Source organism: Astatotilapia calliptera, chromosome 4 (genome assembly GCF_964374335.1).
Source record: "Astatotilapia calliptera chromosome 4, fAstCal68.1, whole genome shotgun sequence".
Lineage (NCBI taxonomy): Eukaryota > Metazoa > Chordata > Actinopteri > Cichliformes > Cichlidae > Astatotilapia > Astatotilapia calliptera.
In genome coordinates, this window is record NC_137425.1 from 2103471 (window position 1) to 2124978 (window position 21508).

General features: G+C 43.3%; 2 protein-coding genes across 5 annotated transcripts in view; one reads left to right on the forward strand and one right to left on the reverse strand.

The window, feature by feature from the left end:
* The window catches only part of LOC113020189 (uncharacterized), a 6247-nt gene extending 2029 nt beyond the window's left edge, over positions 1-4218 (forward strand). For 2 of the 4 annotated variants that reach the window (XM_080300071.1, XM_080300072.1), the window contains 4 exons: positions 1357-1602; positions 1805-1975; positions 2483-2681; positions 2999-4218. In XM_080300071.1, the coding sequence (XP_080156197.1) occupies positions 1462-1602; positions 1805-1975; positions 2483-2681; positions 2999-3111 (624 nt within the window). In that variant the 5' untranslated portion in view covers positions 1357-1461 and the 3' untranslated portion in view covers positions 3112-4218. The remainder of the gene's footprint in view (positions 1-1356; positions 1603-1804; positions 1976-2482; positions 2682-2998) is intronic. The other 2 variants (XM_080300070.1, XM_026163949.2) reach the window with 1 other exon arrangement.
* On the reverse strand, positions 3864-15003 carry arl6ip1 (ARL6 interacting reticulophagy regulator 1). The gene is made up of 6 exons (XM_026163950.2): positions 14505-15003; positions 13597-13730; positions 11767-11886; positions 8311-8428; positions 7210-7294; positions 3864-4773 (listed from the first exon to the last, which is right to left on the reverse strand). Exons 1-6 carry the CDS (start codon positions 14538-14540, stop codon positions 4655-4657), a joined length of 612 nt encoding a protein of 203 aa, XP_026019735.1. The 5' UTR covers positions 14541-15003; the 3' UTR covers positions 3864-4654.
* Between the last annotated feature and the right edge of the window lie 6505 nt (positions 15004-21508).

The following is a 21508-nucleotide window of genomic DNA, read 5'->3' on the forward strand; positions in this document are numbered from 1 at the left end:
CCTGTGTAAGGCTGTCATGGGTCTGTAGCTCTGTCACCGTTTTAGGGAACATATTTCGTTTTAAAGTAAGTTTCCTGCCTTTCTGGAGGGATTATATTTCACTAAAAAACGATCTAATATGCATGTCCACATAATAATTATTATAATTATAATATATTAAAAAACACAAGCTGTATTTTAAAGAACATACATTAAGAAGCAGATTATATTAGATTTATATTTTAAATAAGACAAAAGTTGGATTTTACAGCAGTAAAATGATTGTATCTCTACAGTTTAAAGATGTAATAAGCTTTGCCCTGCACAGAGTGGATAGTGAAACAAATGGAATCATCATAAATACATTATTTCATATTTATTACTTCCCCCTCCTCATTGCTTTATTATTGTAGCTCTAGTAATGAATAATAATGTAAGGATTCTGGATCAGCACAGTGATGCCCATAGTATATACAGTATTCTGAAGAAGGTCTAAAGTGTCACTGTGTGTGCATGTGTGTGTTTTATGTATATAGATTTTTTTAAATTATTACTCATGATATAACATTGTGCAGACATGGCTGGTAAGGACATGAGGAGGAAACAGCAGGAGCTGTGTGAGGCTACTAAAGGCAGGGCTATAACATTTTTCTGTCATCATTTTATTATAGATTAAGTGCAAGAGTTGTTAGGTGTGGATAATTAGATTATAGTTTATTGCAATAGCAAGTTGTGCCTTGTTCTCAGATAGACAGCAAGTGGAGAGTGATATATGAAATGATGGGATGGAAGGAAGAAGAGAAGCAAAGAGTGATTCACAGGCAGAGCCTAAATTATTTCTCACAGTTTTTTGTGTCCTTATGGTTCCAAGCGCTGTCACCAATCTTTGCATTTTGTTATTATCTCATGACACTTGTTTAATCAGCTACCATCTCTCCTGTGGACTTTTTAATGTCTACAGTCTCAGATCAACACAGCCCTGCCCTTCCCATATTAGATTCTTGATGAATGTGTGTTGTTATTCAGCCTGGTTCAATGTGCCCCTTTTTAACTTTGGGCACCCGCCCCTTTAAACCTCTCTGCACGGCCCTGCTGTTAAGTTTGACTTTTTAATAAAAAGGTGGTTAAGTGTGCACTTAAAAGAAAAACAGCATTCTCACACACACACAAGCTGATGCCATGTGTTTGACTGACATTTGTCACTGAGCAGTTGAACAGGTGTTCCTAACAGAGTGGCAGGGTGTGTGAATTGTTGCGATTGTGATTAGATGATTGGTTTGTACCTGTAAGATTATGTTTATCTTTTGTTATTCTAAATGTAGATGAATGACATTTTAAGTGTTAACAGTGAAGTGTTGTTCATGCTCAAAGAAGCAGGTCCTTTGATTTCTGTACAAACACAGTGAAAAGCTGCAGTTACACCTGAGCCTGACAGAGCTGCAGAGGTCTGACTGCACTGTGACCGAGGCACAGGACGAGACGATGGACGGCTTCAGCCCGGCTTCAGCCCGCTGTGGTCCTCGCTGCCAACATCAACCTCAGCGCTTTAGACCGAGACCCATGCATCAGAGCACCCTGAGCCTGGGCGACACGCCGCCCTGCTACACCACCACCCACACCCAGGTCTCCTCAGTGCAGTCGCTGTTCGTGTGGATCATCACGCATCCACAGTCTCTACCATCTTAGATTTTATGTTTTCACTAAAAATAGAATACAGGTTCTAATGGTTTTATTTTACATGTCAGTAATGTATACGTTTAAACGTCCTACAAATCCAGCTCTCGGGTACGATTCTAGCCCTTCCCTCTCCTCTTCTCCTGGTCAGAGTTATTCCGGCAGGTCGGCCGATGGACGTCCTCTCGTCTTCCGCCTCAGAGACCCCAGCTTCCCCTCCCAGCACCGCAGCCAGCTGGATCTCCGTGACAACAGCATGCCGCCGCAGAGTGTGCTGCAGTCACACAGCAAAGAGGTGTACGCGCCCCAGCACGTGACTCCGGTGAGGCGGAAAACCATCTTTCAGATGGTTAAAGACAGACTCTGGAGTATTTTAAGTCTTATCTACTTACATTTTTACTTCCATCATATTTCTATAACTCTTCTTTTGTGCCTGCATGAATGAGGAAATATTAACATGCTTTATTTCTTTGTGTTGATGCAGTTAAGAGGTCAGAGTTGTTTCGATCTGTTGTCTTTCTGTAGTCACAGTTTTTTCATCCCAGCTTTTATCTCAGTAAGTTGTCACATGACCATCCTGGTGGTGATGAGCTGCCTGGACCCTGCATTAGAAGCATATTTTATTAGGGGAAGAAATCAGTTAATGCCAAATCTTCCCTCAGTTATAATTAAAATTATGTTTGGGAGACTTTTCTTTAATTTCAACTTTTTATTTTAGACTTATCTAAATTTTAAAATAACTTATACATGAATTAAAGTAAAGCTACTGCCTGTCATGAAATATTATGACTATATATTAAGGACAGAACCAGCTTCTGCTTCTCTCCAGAGAGTCGACCCAAAGTTGGTAAACTGGACTCGGTATAACAGCAGCCGCGCCATCAGAGAGCTCATCAGTCAGCATCAGCATCATCCACCCGAGTGCCAGAGCACCTACAGGACGGAGCACCCGACCCCGGAGTTCGACGGCTCGTCACTGCAGGCCAGCGGCAGACAGACACAGCGGCACCGACACGACATCCTGACAGGTAACGCTCACAGCTTGTGTCCTTGTGGTCACAGTAATAACGGACCGCGCAGCGCCGTCTTTGAGCGGCACGCTCAGCCACAGTAATGCCATAAAAATCGTATCGTTTCTTAACAGGCAATGCAAACTGTTTTAGCAATCCTGCTTTGTACAGAAAAATGCAGCAAAAACAGAATATCAGGATAATTCATCTCTGCTGTGTGCAACATAATAAAAACTACCAGTAATAACTGTGCATACACTTTCAAAGTATTCCACAGAGGAATAAACTGATTTTTAGTTAGCTTTGCTGTTTGGACATTTGTTCCCTGTCTGCAGGTGAACCGACGCAGGTGTTTGAGCCGGGGAAGTCCAGCAGACGGTCCAGAGATCAGCAGCTGTGGGCGACCAGACGCTGGGAGACGGACTGTACTGCGTTCAGACTCTACTGATAGAAAGTAACGCCACAGCAAACCTCCATTAAATGTGCAAACCCTGTCAGGACTCTGTGGTCTGCAGATGCTTCTCAGAGCATTCCTATATGATGCAGGAACAGCATTTCTCCTCCAGGACTCAGTGAACAGAAACAATAAGTGAACTTTAACTGAAGGGGCTCAGATGGGCAGGAAAACACAGAAATACTAAAATCCAAAGCCCACGAGAGGCTCCAGCAGGGAGTCGACCGCCAGCTTTACAGCATAAACACGTTTACAGCCGGACAGGTGAGACACAGGTGGCTGTAGCTGCTAGCATTTTTATAGCATCATCTGACCAATGATATGGCTGCTGTGAGGTACTAACAGACACGGCAAGAAATATTGGTGAAATTCTGGCTGTTACTAATCAGCAGGTCTGTGTGATACAAGCATACAGTGTGTGGTGATTGCTAAGTTATCAGCTAATGCCATCACCCTCTCATCCAAATATCACTACTGGACCCAAAATTCTAGGGTCCTAAGCCACTAATGAAAGCCCCCCACCCAGTTTAACCAACAATAAAAGCTTCAAATCTGAGAGAAATATTCAATCCTGTACTCCCACTGTGGTCCAATAACGTGCCAATGATCAGTGGGTCGGATCACTGTGGAGCTGTGAGGTGTTTGGTCCTGAGAGAATACACGGCGCAGGTGTGCTGCCAACGGTCAGGACAGTGCAGGTCTGGAAGGAGGGCAGGGCTCACACACATGAAGACCAAGAAACAACCTCATTTAAATCACTTTATTCGTGTGTAAAGATCTCCAATAAACACAAATAATGAAATGAGTTGAAATACCAGAAATAAGAAGACTGAGGAGAAACGAACACATAAATAACAAGAAAAGGACAGACGGGGACAGAGAAGAAAGGGTGGGGCCTATTTACAGAGACGCCCCACGTCACCGACGCACTGTGGGGTTTTATCCCAGCACTAACAGAGTCCAGCTAGCAGCGGTACAGCAGTAGGCCTGTCTCTACCAACAGTTTCAGCTCCGCTTCAAATCCAGTTTTGTTTTCAGCACTAAATTCAAACACAAGTGAAGCAGAAGAAGCACAAAAACGTAAAAAGACCTGCTGTTAATTCCCCCCCCCCAAAAAAAAAAATCATTGCTGTCTGAGAGGTTAAAATGAGGCAGCAATGCTACACAAACTGCTCAGTAGTCTAAGTAGAGGGAACGGCTTTGAAAGCATCGATGCCTCCAAGCGAAGCACAGCTGATCTAAGAAACAGAAGGATGATGTTTGACTGGGACATTTCCACGTGTGATCACCTTCATTTGGTGGCAGCATGCATGGCAGGTTAATTCAAAAGCAAAATAAAACCTTGTGTGTGATGAGGTTTAAATGTGTGTGTGAGAAATGAAACTGTGTGAAAATCAAAACAAAGTGCAGAGACCCGGGCAGCAGGAGGACTTTTTAAACTCCCCTGCTCCTTTTTCTTCACTTTCCTCCACTTTCCCATCGTCTTGTTGCGTTTTCTCGTCTTGCAGAGCTTCCCCTCTTCACAGCGAACGCTCATCTACTCGTTCTTCTTCTCCTTCTGCTTCATCAGTTTGTTGATCTCCCTCTTGGCCATGCCGGCGTACTTCGTGATGATGCCGTGCTGGTTCAGGCCGGGCAGCAGCAGCAGGAAGCTCACTGCAACGAGAAGAACAAAAAAAGTGTGCAAAGATTTTAAATCGGACGCTTTGAGCGCTGAAACGTTTACAGACAGCACGTGATGAACTTTGACACGCTGCCTGTGTGTGTCTGAAACCACAGTTTGCTCCTGTGAGAAAAATGAAATCATCCAAACCTGACTGTCACAAAACTGTTTGAAGGTCAAAGGTGAAAGTGGCTTTAGTTTTAATTTTCTTACTTGCCAATAATCTCATAGTGAAACACCTGCAGGCTCTTATTTTGAAACATAATTTATACTAACAGATTTAAAAAAAAGAAAGAAAAGAAAATGCTCTTAAACTGCCACCAGGGGGCATCGAGTAGAGAAAGAACACCTCATGGTTGCGAGGTCAAATTAATGAAACGGTTAATTTTGCACGCGCTCAGTCTAATGACCAGAGAGGATTATCCGGGATGATCAGGCGGCACACGCGTCCGGTTTCAATCCACCAGGATCGCTTTGAATGGACAGACCGATGGACGACTTCAGCGTGGCTGCATCGAGCTTTCCAACCACCAATCACAGCAGGGATAAAGTGACGGCGTGTCGATGGTTTCAGGTTCTGCTGCATCCTGCAAGACTGACCGATATGAAAAATACTTTCACTCTGTCAGATCAGCGTTTCCCTTCAAAGCCAGCATCGGCTGAAAACCTGCGTTGGTTTTCACGGCTCACTTGGCATCACTCCCCGTGTTCATGTCAGAACAATCAGTGACTTGTTCACAGCTTTCACTCAGCTCTCTGAGCAGTGACTCACTGACACCGCACAGCCCGAGGAACATTAGCCACTGATTTAAGAAAGACGGTGAGGAGCCGCTGCTTGTACTCCACCCGCTGCTTGTACTCCACCCGCTGCTTGTACTCCACCCGCTGCTTGTACTCCACCCGATGCTGGCAGATGAAGTCTTCACATGAAAGCAGCTGCTTAACCAGACGAGCCTGAAGAGCAACCAGATTAAAACCCACAGTCACATGACCTCTGATTGCCTTTCTGCTCGGTTTCTGTCAGAGGAACACTCGACATGTCTCAGCTTATCTAAGTGGGGATTAGCCCACTCACAGCTCGCCAGACCTGCTGATCTAACCCCCCCCCGGCAGCTTTAAGACGTGTTCGCCCTCTGCAGCGGTGAGACATGGTTTCAAGTTTTACTGCACGTTTCTGTAAAGACTTCCACAATCAGCCCCATTAATAATGAATACCCCTGATCCACTCAGAGCCACATGCAGAGCTTCAAACATGCAAAAACCTGCCAAATATCAAAGATAAATATCAGTCTAAAGCACCATCGGCCATTAAATTAACTTGAACACAGAAGCATTTAAAACTGCTGATGAACACGAGTGCCTCTTCCTCTTCAGTCACGTACGAGTTTCTGTCCGCAGAAAATGCACGAAAGGCTCAACTTCCACATTCAGCGAAAGCAGTTTTAAAGAAGGACCCGAGAGCAGAGACGAGCATTTAAGATTTCTCATTTTAATCCCGACACTCTGCGAGCCTTTCATTAAAACCGAAATGTCTTAAAACAGAATGAAGCTGGGCGGGGTCTGCAGGCACGCCTTCAGCAAAATGTCAAAGACTATGTCCACTTCAGCCTGTGTGTGAAGGATTACACAGAGGTTTAAGGACATAAATCATTGTGTTCTGGAGCGACAGAGCAGAGGAAGCCAAACCAAGAGGTGAACAAGTCTCCCAGTATTAACTGTCCGGGTCCCCCCCCCACAGAAGAACTGAAAAAAAGAAAGAAAATCAGCCCAGGACAGAAAAATAAAGAAACGGGCAGTGTGGGATGAGCAGCAAGCTCTTGTTTCTCTCTCTCTAAAAGGAGAAGAGTGTAACACCTTCTTTAAAGGTTGCTGGCATCATCCAAACAGGTCTGCAGCTGAGCGCGGGAGTTTCACCTGGAAGCCGGGAACACGGCTCACCCTCAGCTTGCTCTCCTACATCGTCTCTATCACAAACCCCTGAAGCCACATCGGAGTTTGTTTTTGACCTGATGTGGAGTTTGTGCAAAAACATCTAATGCACAACAACAAACTGTGAAGAGCACATTTAAAATAAAATCTGGCATTACAGTAAGACTTGTGTCGTTTTAATGTCAGAGTGGTATTGAAGCGTGTTTACAGTGAGACCCGATTACTGATACAAAGCCCAAACCTGACGGCACACGAGGTACGAGTGCTTTACCTTTGGTAGTCACACCGGGTCTGAACCGCTCACCAGATGTTTGCCTAATAGTATTATTAAAAGTGACTTTACAGCTCAACAATTTGAGACATGAAGGAGCGTGTGATTGGACAGCAGCCAGCAGGGGAGAGTGCAGGAAGGAAACCCACAAAGATATGAGTGAAACATGGCTGATAACAGTGGCGATAAACAAAACAGTCTTTTTGTAGTCAAGTGAAGGTATACTCACCGATCAGGTACGTCAGGAACAGGTTGTGCACCTGCTGTCCGATCCAGGCCACAGCCAGCAGGCTGCTGATCACTGAGGCAAAGTACTGTGGAGATCAGGAGGTCAGGTTACATTCAGCTCAATTTCATTAGCAAGTCATCATTCAGAAGGAAGAGTCAGAATGGCCACTGAATGAGAACGAGTCACACAGGCTGTGAAAAACTCTGTTCTGGCTGCCCGTGACCCAGTTTGAGGTCTGCTAAGTGGAGCAGCAAAGTCAGATCAGCTGATATTTTTATCTGGAGCACAGAGAGAGCTCCCTGTTGTAATAAAACTTCCATTTACTGCAGCTTATTTGATTCATTCAGGTTCCCTGTAGCTCAGGGCAAGTTAGACTTTAACTCTGCTCAGACCAAATAGGTACAGGTCTATACAGGCCAGAACATCCAGACTGGCCAACAGCCTGTATCCACAGGCTGTGAGGCTCCTGAACTCTCTGCCCCCCTCTCACGGACAATAACCATATCCAACTTCTTAATAGCAATGAACTTACTTGTCAGGTTCTCATGTTCTCATGTTGTTGCTAAGGGTTGTCTTATTGCACTGGAGTCACACTGGGTTAAATATTTACACTTGGGTTTTAAGGGGTATTTATTATTTTCTTCATTATTTTATTTACGGGTTGTACGGAAGCCCCAAATGCAATTTCATTGTTCTCTGACAATGACAATAAATAAATAAATACTGAAAAGCAAAGGTCACAGACTGTTTTTGGGACTAAACGCTTGCCTTCAGCAGCCAATCAGATACAGCCCCTTCACTGTGCACGCTAAGCTAGCCTACAAAGATCAGCTTATCAGAACTTTGTGCAAATGTGATTCATTTTGGAGCCTGGGAACATTGTGGAAAGTTTTGTGCCTCTTCTTCACCGACTGCAACACAGTCAAAAGCTTCCAACTACAAACACACAGCATGGCTGAGACCAGCAAGAGGCAGCTGATTACACTTACAACTATTATAGTGAGGTGTTTAGTTGCAACATCAGATGCAGGATTGGGAATTTATGTCTTAAAAATGCTGGATTTGGAGGGGTTGGGATCAAAGTGAAAGCTCTGAGCGTACCATTTTGGGTTTTTCCTCCTTGAGGGTGCAGAGGCGCTTCCACCAGCCCACGATGCGGCGCTCAGTCTTCACCAGGTTCCCACAGATCTCGTGGAAACGCTGCTGCTGCTCGGTGGTCCTGCAGGAGCAGAGTTCAAGGTGTTACAGACAATGAGAAAACTCACTCAACGGTCCTGGCTGCAGAGTTTCTGCTGAGTTAAAGCTCAGGCCTGAAGAAAGGTTTTCACCAACATTTCCTAATCTCACCATCAAGAGGAAGCCAGTGAGTCACACACAGCCGCCTGCAACACTTAGCTCTATTTAAACCAATGAGAGTGAGAAAAAAAAAAAAACAGTGTTGTTGCATTAACGTTTTTAATGTGACCTAATAAATGTCTAAGCTCCATTAGAGCTGAAATGATCAGCTGACTCACAGATGATCAGCTGCAGCAGGCACAAATATTTCAGATCACGGGGCAAAAAAACTTCAATATCAGCTTCTCAGCATATTTAAACTTCCTCACTTTCTGCTTTAGAAAATCCAACCTACAACAGGAGGAGGTCCACCTAACCTCCTCCTGTCACCAGGTAACAGCACTGAGTTGCAGCCCAGCTGACTGCAACTTGTGCTGCTCTGAGCTTAAGCAGAACCAGAACCAAGAACCTGATCAGGGGAAGAACTGGGTCTATTGAACACAAGCTACCAGCTGGATAAGAGGCAGGAGAATAGAATCCTCCATTTATAAAAACGTGTACCTGACAAAACATAAAGGACACACAGGAGAGGTGCTGCCCATCAACATCACTACAGGTACAGAGTAAACTCTCCCGGGCTGCTCGCAGCACAAACCAGCTCTGCTTGAAGTTCAGTTCCAAACTTTCTCACATTCTGGAGTTCAGTAAGACAAACAAGCAAAATCACTGACAGGTGGAAGTTTCACTGTTTGGGAATCACCCAACAACAATCTCCGACCATAATTTGCCTCACAGCCAATAAACTGGAACACCACATCGCACGCTGCACTGCTGTGAAGGCTAAAGAGATCAAACAGTGAAGGACAAGAGGGGACAGCTGGGAAGTGTGACCTCTATTTTCTGCTTCGCCATCACTCCCTATTTCAGTCCTTGTTGTCGGGGAGCCAAACAGGGACCGTGACCAGCTTCGTGTTACAGACTCGCACAGATACGCCAGCTTTCTGCCGTCTCAGTGAGATCAAAGGACATTTGTCAGGCTCTGCAGACAAATAGCTCATCATCCCGAGGCTGTAACCGAAAATGTAAACAGGCTTTTTAATCTCCCTACATAAACCAAGCCCCCAGCGGTAGATTAAAAACAAGCGAAAATCTCAAAAACTGTACATCATCACCCAGAGGCTGTGTTGAGTGTGAAGCAGTGCAGGTCACGCTCTGCTGATGCAAGCTTTTATATCAGCTGGAGGATGACGTGCAGCACACCGTGCCAACTGAAGGCTGTTATCCTATCCTGTCCTGGGTGTCTGGTTGTCACCATCCAACACAAACAGCTGAATCAACGGGCTGCTCGCCGAGTACTGGCTACTGCCGAAGCTTCGTGAAGCCGTGGGACAGTCTGCCATTTACCTCGAACTGAAAATGAAACGCCCCTTTGGCTGCAGGTCTCTAATAATCTAGTTTGTTATGTTTTACTAACAAACAAAGAGGATGAGAGGACTCCAGGTGCAGCTCAGCCAACAGGCTTTACAACTCGTCTTAACCAACTAACTCTCCAGGTGAGCCGCCCTCATTATGAAGGCGGGGCAATTTTACACAGTCAGTTCTGTAGAGGCTTTCAAAACCATCGGTTTCCCTACACATGCACGTTTTGTTGGGCAGGTCGCGTGGACTTACTGATGACCATCCTCCGAAAACATACTAGGACGGTCCAAAATTCAGCTTTGACCCATTTTGATGTAAATAGCAGTAGAGCAGGGCGACGTGACCAAAAATATTTATCAGGATATACATTTGAAAATTTGCAATAACGATATAACTGACACCAGACAAAATACTTTACAACTCCACAACTTTATTTGTGCAAAAAAAAAACAAAAAACAAAAAACAACAAGTCAATGCATTTTCACTTACACAATCAGCTGTTTTTTTATGTGCATTAAAGTTATATAAATATTTAAAGTGCAAATGAAAACTCCTCGCTGACAGTTTAACCAAAAGGCATTTCCAGTGGAAACTGGCCGACACAGCCTCAGCATAACCATGTATAACATCCACAAAACTTAACGAGGTTATACACACACAATACGGTAACATTATGTTGAAGCACAGTACGTATCACTCCGCCTACGACAGCCGTAATGCTCCGACAATCCATCAAGCGGTGCGGCTTCGTAGCTTAGCAAAGTCGTACTGAAACATCTGACAGATGTTCGAGCGCCGTGCACATAAAATGGTTTCGAGGTCAGTAAACACAACCAGAGTTCAGACATAAGGCACACGGGATTATAAGGGGCTCTGTCGACTTTCAGAAAAATCAAAGGATTGATTTTAAGTGCGCCGTATTTTCCAAACAACACGGTAATAACGACGGCCCGCTAGCATGCGCTACCAAAAATAGTGCTTTGTTGTGTATCTGACGGACGAAAGCTAAACCAGTTCCACACCAGTGAAGCTGCAACGTTTTACAAACCAGTTCAGTTTCATCTGTTTCATTCAACAATCCGCTTTCGCTCTTCTCGTTCGCCATGTGCGTATGAAAACAAAGGCACAGCGCATGCGCGTTTTACCCACTTTCTATCGCCATATTTCATTTTCTTATCGTTGGCTAACATTGTAGCGGTATTACCATGAACGGTATGATATGGCCCAGCCCTAAATAGCAGTAAATAAAAACAAAACCCGTGTGAGGCATGAACTGTTTCTGGCTTCTAAAGCAGGCCAGACCACCACTGCTTTAAACCGGCACAGCTGGAGGGAACCCCCCCCCTCCTGTTTTTGTTTTTTTAAACCATACGTCTTCCTTTTCTCCGCTCACCTTTCCCCTTCAGCTTCATGTTGCCTCAGAATTTATTATCTTCCTCCTCAGTGGACTGTTTAACTGGTTATCGTCCAGTTAGACCATGACATGTGTTGTGCTCACTCACACAGCTGTTCTCATTACACCATCTGAGATCACCCTCTCTGTTGCTTCATCACTTCTGATTTGCAGAAAAAACAAGAATCAAAGACACAGCAACAAAGTCATATGAAGCTGCTTCGCTCATAGTTAAGGCTGAGTTGGAACGATCCTGAAACCCTGATAAGCATCCAGTTTCATCCTCCTGTGGAAGTCTGTTGAACGTTGCGATAATATATATCCTCCTCTTTCACAACTCAGTTTAGTCAAAGACCAAAGCTGGAGGTCATCTCTGAAGCCAGAGTGATGTAGGAAGCCTTCAGAACTGACTGACAAAACAGGAAAACCTGTCTACATAGGGGCGAAGCAAATATGACAGAGCTCTCACCACTTATTGGAGCCAAACACTCGGGGGGCGAGGGTGGGCACCAGATAGTCGGCCAGGCAGAGCAACATGACGGTGCAGGACAGGCCGGTCAGCACTGATGGGTCCAAGTAGTAGATGAGCCTGGAGGATGAACACAAAACAGGCAGAACGGGTTTGAACATTTCATTGTTTAAAATCACGCCTTCATTTTGTTACGATTGTTACGATTTGGGGATCTCTGCTCATGAACGCTGGAGCGTACAAAGCACCTGCAGCTGAAAGACATGAACACTGAGGGTGTGTGAAACAAGCAGGAAGGCATCAGAAACAGTGCAGCAGTGTTCCAGTCTGGATTCACCTTCAGTAGATTTCAGGAATAACCTAATAACGGCCCAACCGAAGCTCATTTAGCAGAAGCTAATCTGCATTGTTTTGCTTTGTGTTTCAACAATGTGGAAAAGATTAACATTAAGCTGAGTGTTCTGACAACCAGCTGGAAAACTGTAATTAGGACACTCGTTTTACATCAGTGTGGGCTTATATTACTTGTCACAGGCAATTAATTATTATCTTATTTAGTAATAAATCAGGCCTCAAGAATCAGCCTGCCAACGCCTCCATTTCACCCCGCAGGATACAGGTTACACTGCTGTTCTTTCTGTGGTGACGCCTGCTTTACTAACCGAGAGCACAAGTGTCTGGAAGAGAGTAAGAGAGTAGTGCGACTTGTCGAGTTTGACTGACAAAATCGTCGTTTTGGATTTCTTTGGTTCATCGATCTGAAAACTAAAAACATCTGTTTGTTAGCGGTTTTGTAATCGTAGTGCTCCTCTGACAACATCACGGTCTGAGCTTGAACACTACAAGAAACAGTTCAAATGTCTACCATGGTTTTTCTAGTGGTTTAAATAAGAGACAGTGTGTGTGTGTGTGTGTGTGTGTGTGTGTGTGTGTGTGTGTGTGTGTGTGTGTGTGTTGACCAGAAGCCGCACACTGAAAGCGGACCTGTATTAGCTCTGCACCCTGTTCACTCATGGTTGTAATTATACGACTCATTTAAGTTAACAAAAGCAGACAAGACTCCACAGCTAACTCAGTTCCACAGGGCAAAGATAGAAATGGCTGCTGTGCACCACTAACACGTTACACATCCTAAATTACACCATCCAGAGCTGCTGCGCAATTCTAGCAGTATGTTAGCAGACAGGAAGGCCTCTGTGCAGTACAGACAGTTGAAGGATGGGAAACGAGCAGAGATACTCCAAGAGAGGAGATTTTACCTAAGACAGAATCACCTGCACACAACAGTTGTAAGAAAAAGTGCAAATGGATAACAAAAAGTGACATTACAACCAACCCAAAACCAGAAAAGACTTACAGTTATGATGTGATTATAGCCCTATGTCAAATACTTAAAGTAGTTTTTGAATAATTTATACTCCTGACTGAAGGTAAACCTACATAAAGACACACTTAAACAAAATGTACTACAAAATAATTAATCCAGGGAATCCACCAGAATCTTAAAATACTGTGATGCAAATCTTTGGTCAACCAACCATCAGACTGCTGATTAAATCAGAAAAATACCTGACCAAAGACATAACACTTTGTACTGTTAGTTTTACACTGGAAGAAATAAATCTGAGTAATTCCACCTTGGTTTACTTTGCTCAGCCCATCTGAGATCAAACCGGGATGCTTTTAGTCGCTGGCAGATGTAAACTATAAAAATTGAATATAAGACATGGCCAGCCTCTCCCTGCTCTCCTGTAACAGATAGCTATCACTGCTGAGAGGAAGGAAATGTGTGGTGCCAGCTGTGTAGCGCCCACTCTGAAGCAGACTCACAGGAAGAGCACGGTGGTCGCGCCCATCAGCGCTCCGGGGAACCAGGGCTTCTCCCAACGCAGGACCTGATCCCCAGCCAGGATCACCTCACGCCAGCACTGCAGCTGCTCTTCCAGCTGGGCCGTCTCCTGGGCCTGAACACACAAACAAACCTTTACACATTACCTAACTGACCATCAAACTGTGCGATATCAGTGTAATCTGAGGGGATTGTGTACTCAGGAGGGCAGTCTCTCCAGGAGTTAGTATAAAGGTGACATTACTGTGCTGCCTCTGGAAGAGCAACTAGCACCTTTAAAGTCATATAATGTGGGTTTATCCTGCTGTTTCACACACAGAACACCTGAATGTAACGATACTCCTTTATATGGCTCTCAGTTTGTGTGTTTTGTGGCCTAGAAGTCTATTTGAGAAGCAAATTGATAAACAGGGTGTGTATCTTTGGTGATAAGACGGCGCAGTGACAGTGCACTACACGTAGAAATAACCGGGGACAAACACAGGCTGTCAAACCACGTCGAATGAGCGTGTGATGACTCGATCTCAGTTTGTTTTAAAGCTTTAAAATGATTTCTGCGTTAGGGCGAGGCAGCACCTCCACAAAAAGGAAGCGTCCCCGCTGCTGAAGCTAAAATAAGCATGCTAACTAGTCAGCGAGCTAAGGTTAGCTGCGGTCAGCACGGACGGACGGATAAGCGATCAGGGTTAAATCGCTTAGCTTAGACTTTTCAGCTGCCCCCATGTGCAAAGTTCACACTATTTACACGAATCTCTAAACACCACAGTAGTGTTAGTGCCGTCAGATTAGCAGCGACGTGCGAGGCTAACTCTCCTGCTGCAAACACGCCTACATCGAACACGAGCCCTTAAATTCGCCATACTGTGTTTTAAAAATGCTTCATACTTACCATCAAGTTCACGCTTTTGTTGTCTCCTTCCGCCATTATCTCTAAACTGAGCGGCCTACTTTCTAATGTGGAGTTCTTTTATGAGTTTTCGGAGAAACGACCAACAGAAGGACAGCACCCTCCGCTCCCGTTAGCTTCAGCGCCACTAACGGTAGAGCCGAGGAGGCAGGATGTTTTTAACTGAAAAACCTACGTCACACATGAGGAACTCTGGGTAATAGAGTTCCAATATCAATCCTTGCCTTTCGAAAACATCTTCTTCTTTTGTATAGGGTTTATTGGCGGTTGGCAAACAGCAAAATTGTGCATTACCGCCACCACGTGGTGTGGAGTGTGGACCGAAATGACAATTTAAAAAAATAAAATAAAATAAAATAAAATATTCAAATTCTCCGGAACAAATCGGTCTGCCTTAAAAACCAAAATACAGCCTGATAACTTTCACTTATAGAGCTCATGCGAAATAAATCAAACAAGTCCAACTTCACTTTCATATCGTCCAGCTTTTTGATCAGTTGTCTCCTTTCCATATCATACTTCTGACAATGCAATAAAACATGTTCTTTTTTTCCTGTTCCCTACTGCAGTCACACTCCCCTGCACAGTGTTTACCTATTAAAAATAATGTGCTATTTAAGCCAGTGTGTCCAAATCTCAGTCGAGATATAATCGTCTCCTCTCTCCTGTTTCGTCCAGTACTTCTCATTTCCCCACTTTCCTTTGGATGTTTACAGCCATCGCCCTTTCCTCTCCTCCTCCCATTGCTTTTGCCACCTTTCCTTCATTTTGTGTCGTATTCTGCTCTTGAGGAACTACTACTGCATCAGCGAGCATCCATGGTGGTATTGTAGGCAACGGTACTGTTTGACATGTTGATCTTGTCCAGATTAAGTTCAGCTGCTTTCTGTCCCACTGTTCAATTGCGTTTTCTCTTTTTCCCAGCATGGTTGGAAAACAGTTTTTGTCGGATGATCCTGACCATGTCCTTGTAAATTTGCCCAGTAATTCAATGTCAGTTGCTCTCTTCTTAGTTGTAATGGCATTTCCCCCATTTCTACCTGTAGTGCTGCTGCAGATGTTGTTTTGAATGCACCTGAGCAAAGTCTTAACGCCTGATATTGGATACTATCCAACTTACAAAGACTTGTTCCGGCAGCAGAATTATATACGACACACCCATAATCCAATACTGACCCAATCAACCCAGTATATAAAGCTTTTAAAGATTTCCTATCAGCCCCACAGTCAGTTCCCACTAAGCACCTCATGACATTCAACACTTTCTTGCACCTGTCTATTATTTTCTGAATATGTACAGCCCATGTCACCCTTTCATCAAACCACAACCCCCCAAAAATTTAAATTGTTTTACCCTTTCCAGTTCCCGTCCATATAATCTGACCCTGACGTCAACCCCACCTCTTTTTCTTGTAAAAACCATCAACTTAGTCTTATCAACTGAGAATTTAAACCCTCATTTATATGACCACTGTTCTGTACTTTCTTCACCAAAAACTCTAACCGTCGTCCTCGTGCCCACATCGCCCCATCGTCTGCAAAAGCTGAAAACCCCATCCCACCCTCTATGTTCTTAAACACATCATTAATCAGCAGTGAAAACAATAGCGGGCTAACTATGCTTCCATGTGGCGTTCCATTTTCTATTGGCAAACTCTCCGAATAACTCCTCCCAATCCTTACTATTATTCATCGGCCTTCCAAAAAATCCTTAATCCATCTGAACATTCGACCATTTATACCCATTTCCCTCATTTTAATTAATACACCTTCCCTCCACATACGCTTTCTCTATATCAAAAAAGACCGCCAGCACACTCTCCTTATTCACTTGTGCCTTCCTTATCTCATGTTCTAAACATAACGCTGGATCCATTGCACCCCTCCCTCTTCTAAAACCACTCTGAAACATTTACGTCTAATTTTTTCTAAATCTTCTTCTATTGACATGCCCGTGATTACCCCTCGCACCACTTTACACTCCCCCAACACCTCTCTCTCTCTCTCGCTGTCTTTCTGCAGATGCTCTCAGTATGCAACACTTTATTTTTCTCTTCTTCCGTCTTAACGATTATCAACAAATTCCCATCTCTAAGTACTTTGGCTAACGTTACCTCTCCAAACTTCTTTTTCAGCTCTCTTGACAAAACTATTGGGCTAAGTTGCACCCCTTCAGCCTAAATTTCAATATTATTTTAAACTCTTCTCTGACACTCCTTTTCCGGATAACACTCCCATCATCCGAACTATTCCCCTCCAAACTTCGTTTGCTGCCCTGAGTTCCTATGACACTTTCATCCTCCCTACCTCTTCTCCCTCTCCTCGCCCCTTTCCCACTAACCGGTGTCCAGTCTCCTAAATCCATGTCATCATCGTCTTCTACCTGAGTTGCCATTCCAGTCCAGTCACACACCAGTTTATGCCAACCGCCAAAATCCGTAATCCAATCCTTCAAAACCAAGCCTTCTCCAAAGTTCAAAATCAGCGCCGCTCCTTGCTTCCCCGCCCGCTGATTACAACCTTTCGAAAACATCTTTTTTTCACAGTCATAAATGTAATCAAGATACAAAAATGATTTATTATTCTTTAAATAAGCTTTAAAGCTCATTCTACTGAGACAGCCCTTCTTAGAGTTTCCAGTGACATTCTGACGCAGGAAAGTGTTCTGTACTCCTAATGTTGGCCCTCAGCCTTTGACACCGCTGACCATCACATTTTGCTTGAAAGGCTGAAATACTGGGTTGTTGTATCTGGGTCTGCCTTAGAGTGGTTCTCCTCGTATCTCTATGAACGATACTTTTCTGTGGCGGTCTCTAAGTACAGGTCATCTTCCACGTCCCTGTCCTATGGTGTGCCACAAGGTTCTGTGCTGGGGCCCTTATTGTTTTTAATATATCTACTTCCTCTCCAGCATATTTTGAGCCCCTTTGAGGACATTTGCTACCACTGCTACGCAGACGACATCCAGCTGTACGTGTCTTTTAAACCTGAAGATGTTTCTAAGCTGCAGATTCTAAATGTGTGCTTAGAAACCATCACAGGTTGGATGGCTGACAACTTCCTCCAACTTAATGAAGAAAGGACTGAAGTCCTTGTATGTGCTCCAGACAGACACGTACCTGACATAATGAATGCTCTTGGTCCTCTTTCAACATTTGTGAAATCGTCCATCAGGAACCTCGGGGTAACCTTTGATTCTGCTCCTACCCTGGATGTTCACGTCAAATCTCTGGTTCGGTCCTGCTTCTATCATTTAAGAAACATTTCTAAACTGAGCCCCATAGTATCTCATACTGAACTGGAGATTGTTATTTATGCATTCATTTGATCACGATTGAACTTGATAGGTTTGTAGCTTGTACCTATCCGCTGGAACGTTGAAGACAATATAATTACACTGCAAAGCAAGACACAAGTAGGCTGGTTTACTCATGCATGAGGGAAATCTGGCTGGGGCCAAGTGTCGTCCCACCACCTAGCCTCCGTCAGACTCTCAGCCAGGCTCCCCATAGCACTCCTTTTATTGTGGTTACATGAATATGCATAGGGTCATTAACATATGACATCTTACATAGGTATACATGTGAACAAAGAATAGTGTGTGTGTGTGTGTGTGTGTGTGTGTGTGTGTGTGTGTGTGTGTGTGTGTGTGTGTGTGTGTGTGTGTGGGGTCCAGATGTGACCCTGTGAAGACTCCCCAGAGCTGGTGCCAGGAGTCTGGCGGTCCATCTGAACAAAAGGCTCTTATACTTAAACAGATATACGTGTGCTTGCTATACCATAAATCAGCAAGAGAAGATACGGCCTTTCCTAGGAGGTGTGTAATCTATGCCGGAACACTCTGCAGAGGGAGTGAACGCACTCCCCCTTCATGCTACACAGAGCTGTTACAGACCTTCTAGGATGAGACGTTCTTTCAACCTACAAATGATTATACACCTCTAAGCATATATGGTTAAATATTTCTAAGCATAAATGACAATCAACAATACAAATCTAACAGAACTACTGTAATTCACTGTTTACATGTCTAAACAAAAGCTCCCTGGAGCGTCTGCAGATTGTCCAAAGTGCTGCAGCAAGGCTTCTGACTAAAACATGTAAGTACTCTCATGTAACACCGTTGCTTATACAGCTGCACTGGCTCCCCGTTGAAGTCAGAGTCCATTTTAAGATACTGGTTCTGACATTTAAAGCTCTTCAAGGACAAGCACCAGCCTACATCACTGAACTTTTACAGCCCTACGTCCCTAGCAGGTCCCTGAGATCTTGTGATCAGGGCCTACTTGTTATTCAGCACACAAGGCTGAAAACCAAGGGAGACGCAGCTTTTGCCACTGTGGAACTCTCTTCCTCAGAACTTAGGATCTGCGGACTCAGTGGTGACTTTTAAAAAAGCAACTAAAAACACGTCTTTTTAGAATTGCATTTTGTTATCTTTTGTCTGTTTTTGTTTTATACCTTGTGAAGCACTTTGTGATATTTTGCTATATAAATAAAATTTTACTTACTTACTTAATAATAATTAATAGGGTGCAACCTGATATAAAAATTAAAGAGAGTTAAAGCATACTTTTAAATGAAAATATTAGGTTACTTAATGATAGAGCATTTAAAACAGTACACCATTTCAAATTTAACAACAAATAATAGAATTTAAAATGAAACGCAGCATTTTAAATTCATTTTAAATTAACAACAGCTAAACACATTAAGAAAAAAGAAGTATTACAGGAGCTTATTTTAATTTTGCATTTTAAGAATAAAGTTAAATCCCATTTTTAAAGAGGAAAAAAGACAGAAAACTTTGAGAAAATATTAAAAACTTCTATAAGATTGTCTTTACTTTTATTACAGAAATGATGTCACCATTAAAATTAAAGGTATGCTCATTTTTGAGCTTTACTGACACTTTCTGCTGAGAAAATACACGTTTTTTTTTAATTGCATTTTATTACAGTTTAAAGTTTGTAATGAAGTATGTGCAGCGCGTTAACACAGTCATTAAACAGCCCCCTCTACAGGATAAGGATCATTTTTAAATTCCAAATTCATCTCAGTCGTCTGGGACAAGTAGAAGCTTGAAATGTTATTAGGTTAATGGAAACTACTATTTTGGGGGAGATTTTATAAATTAAAAAGAAATTCGTATGTAAAATGAAAGGAAAATGGTTCCTTACAGAAAGGTCTTGCTTTGTTTCTTCACGTGATAATCCAGCTTCTTCACATCCTCTGCTGTGGTCAAGAGGGGACTTCTGTGTCTACTCCTCGGTGTTGTACCTACATTATCATTTTAATTCCTTTGTTTATATAAAACTTTCATCTGGAACAAATGGTCTGCAGTCCAAGTGTTTTCATACAATTTATCCATCCATTCGCTTCCGCTTATCCTTTTCAGGGTCACAGGGGGCGCTGGAGCCTATCCCAGCTGTCATAGGGCGAGAGGCGGGGTACACCCTGGACAGGTCGCCAGTCTGTCGCAGGGCAACACACAGGGACAGACAACCATTCACAGATAGTGACAATTTGGATTATCCAATTAACCTATCCCCACAAGCTGCATGTCTTTGGAGAGTGGGAGGAAGCCGGAGTACCCGGAGAGAACCCACGCAAACACGGGGAAAACATGCAAACTCCACACAGAAAGACCCCGGCCTGATGGTGGAATTGAACTCTGGACCTTCTTGCTGTGCGGCAACAGTGCTAACCACCGTGCCACCGTGCTGCCTACAATTTATACAATAGAATAAATATATTATCAAGTCTGGTTTAGTGTTAGCCAATTTTTGGTTATTTTTTTAATGCCAACTCCACGCGCAGACAACATCACTGGTCAGTTGTGACCCTGACCACCATCGTTATGATGATGTAGGAACAACGCCAAGACGGGGATTTCAGATCATGCTACTCTCAAACATAATAGTCCATAACCCCGTAATCTCCCCCACCTAGAACCTCATGTCTATAGCACAACTCGGGACACCTCATCACTGTCCTCCTTCATCCTCTTAACATGTGACATAGACAACATAAAAATAATTTATTCCAGCCTTGTGTTAAGACAGAAGGAAGGGGAAACAACAGAACTGTATAACGTTTTAAACAGGAGAGAGATGCAGCTTGTCTTCTGTTTTTTGCACTCAAAGGACACAAGCCTAGTTAGGTCTATTGAAAATTATGTTCTCAATACATTTCTCTTCATATTTTTGAAAATATTTCATAAAATAAACTCATTTTCTGATCTTTATATAAATAATGTCAAAGAGATTTGACACCCCAGGCTCATCTTTACCCACAAGTGGAGTAAAAGGAGTTAACATCCATCTCTTTATGGTTAAAGACACACAGAGTGTTAAACAGAGTATGTGATTTTGAAACAGTTAATGATTTATAATTATAATCAGAAAATAACCAAGTATAATTCTGATCAATCTAATGAATGAAAACTTAGCGTAACAACATCCCTTACAATCACAAATTTCAGTTTTTGACATGCCTGATTTTTTTCCACCCAGATTCCAGGAGCATTGTTATGACTGTGATGTATCCTTGACTCAGTGTGTGTGTGAGACAGAGAGAGAGAGAGTACAGTGGACAGAGTGTGTGTGCAAAAGAGTGAAATGTGACTCTGGCCCATCATCATGCATGATTCTGAACAAAACAAGTGATATTGAGTATACTGTGAGTCACAAACGTCGAGTCATGCAGAGAAAAAGTATTCCTGAGTTAAAAAGAGATCATGTTAGAATCATCCTACAACAACATTAAGACTGAATGAAAAGTAAAGTCTATTCATTTGTGACGAATAATGAAAGTGACTGAACTTTGCTTTAAATCATGTATAGAGAGAGAGCAGCATGGACTGATGTAGCTGTCATAGATGTCTCGTGGAGATCAAGGAGGGGAGGAGATAGAAGAAGAAACGCATAAACACCCCGTGCAGACGGAATAAGCTGTTCTTCCTCTAGTTTCAGTATCAGAAGATC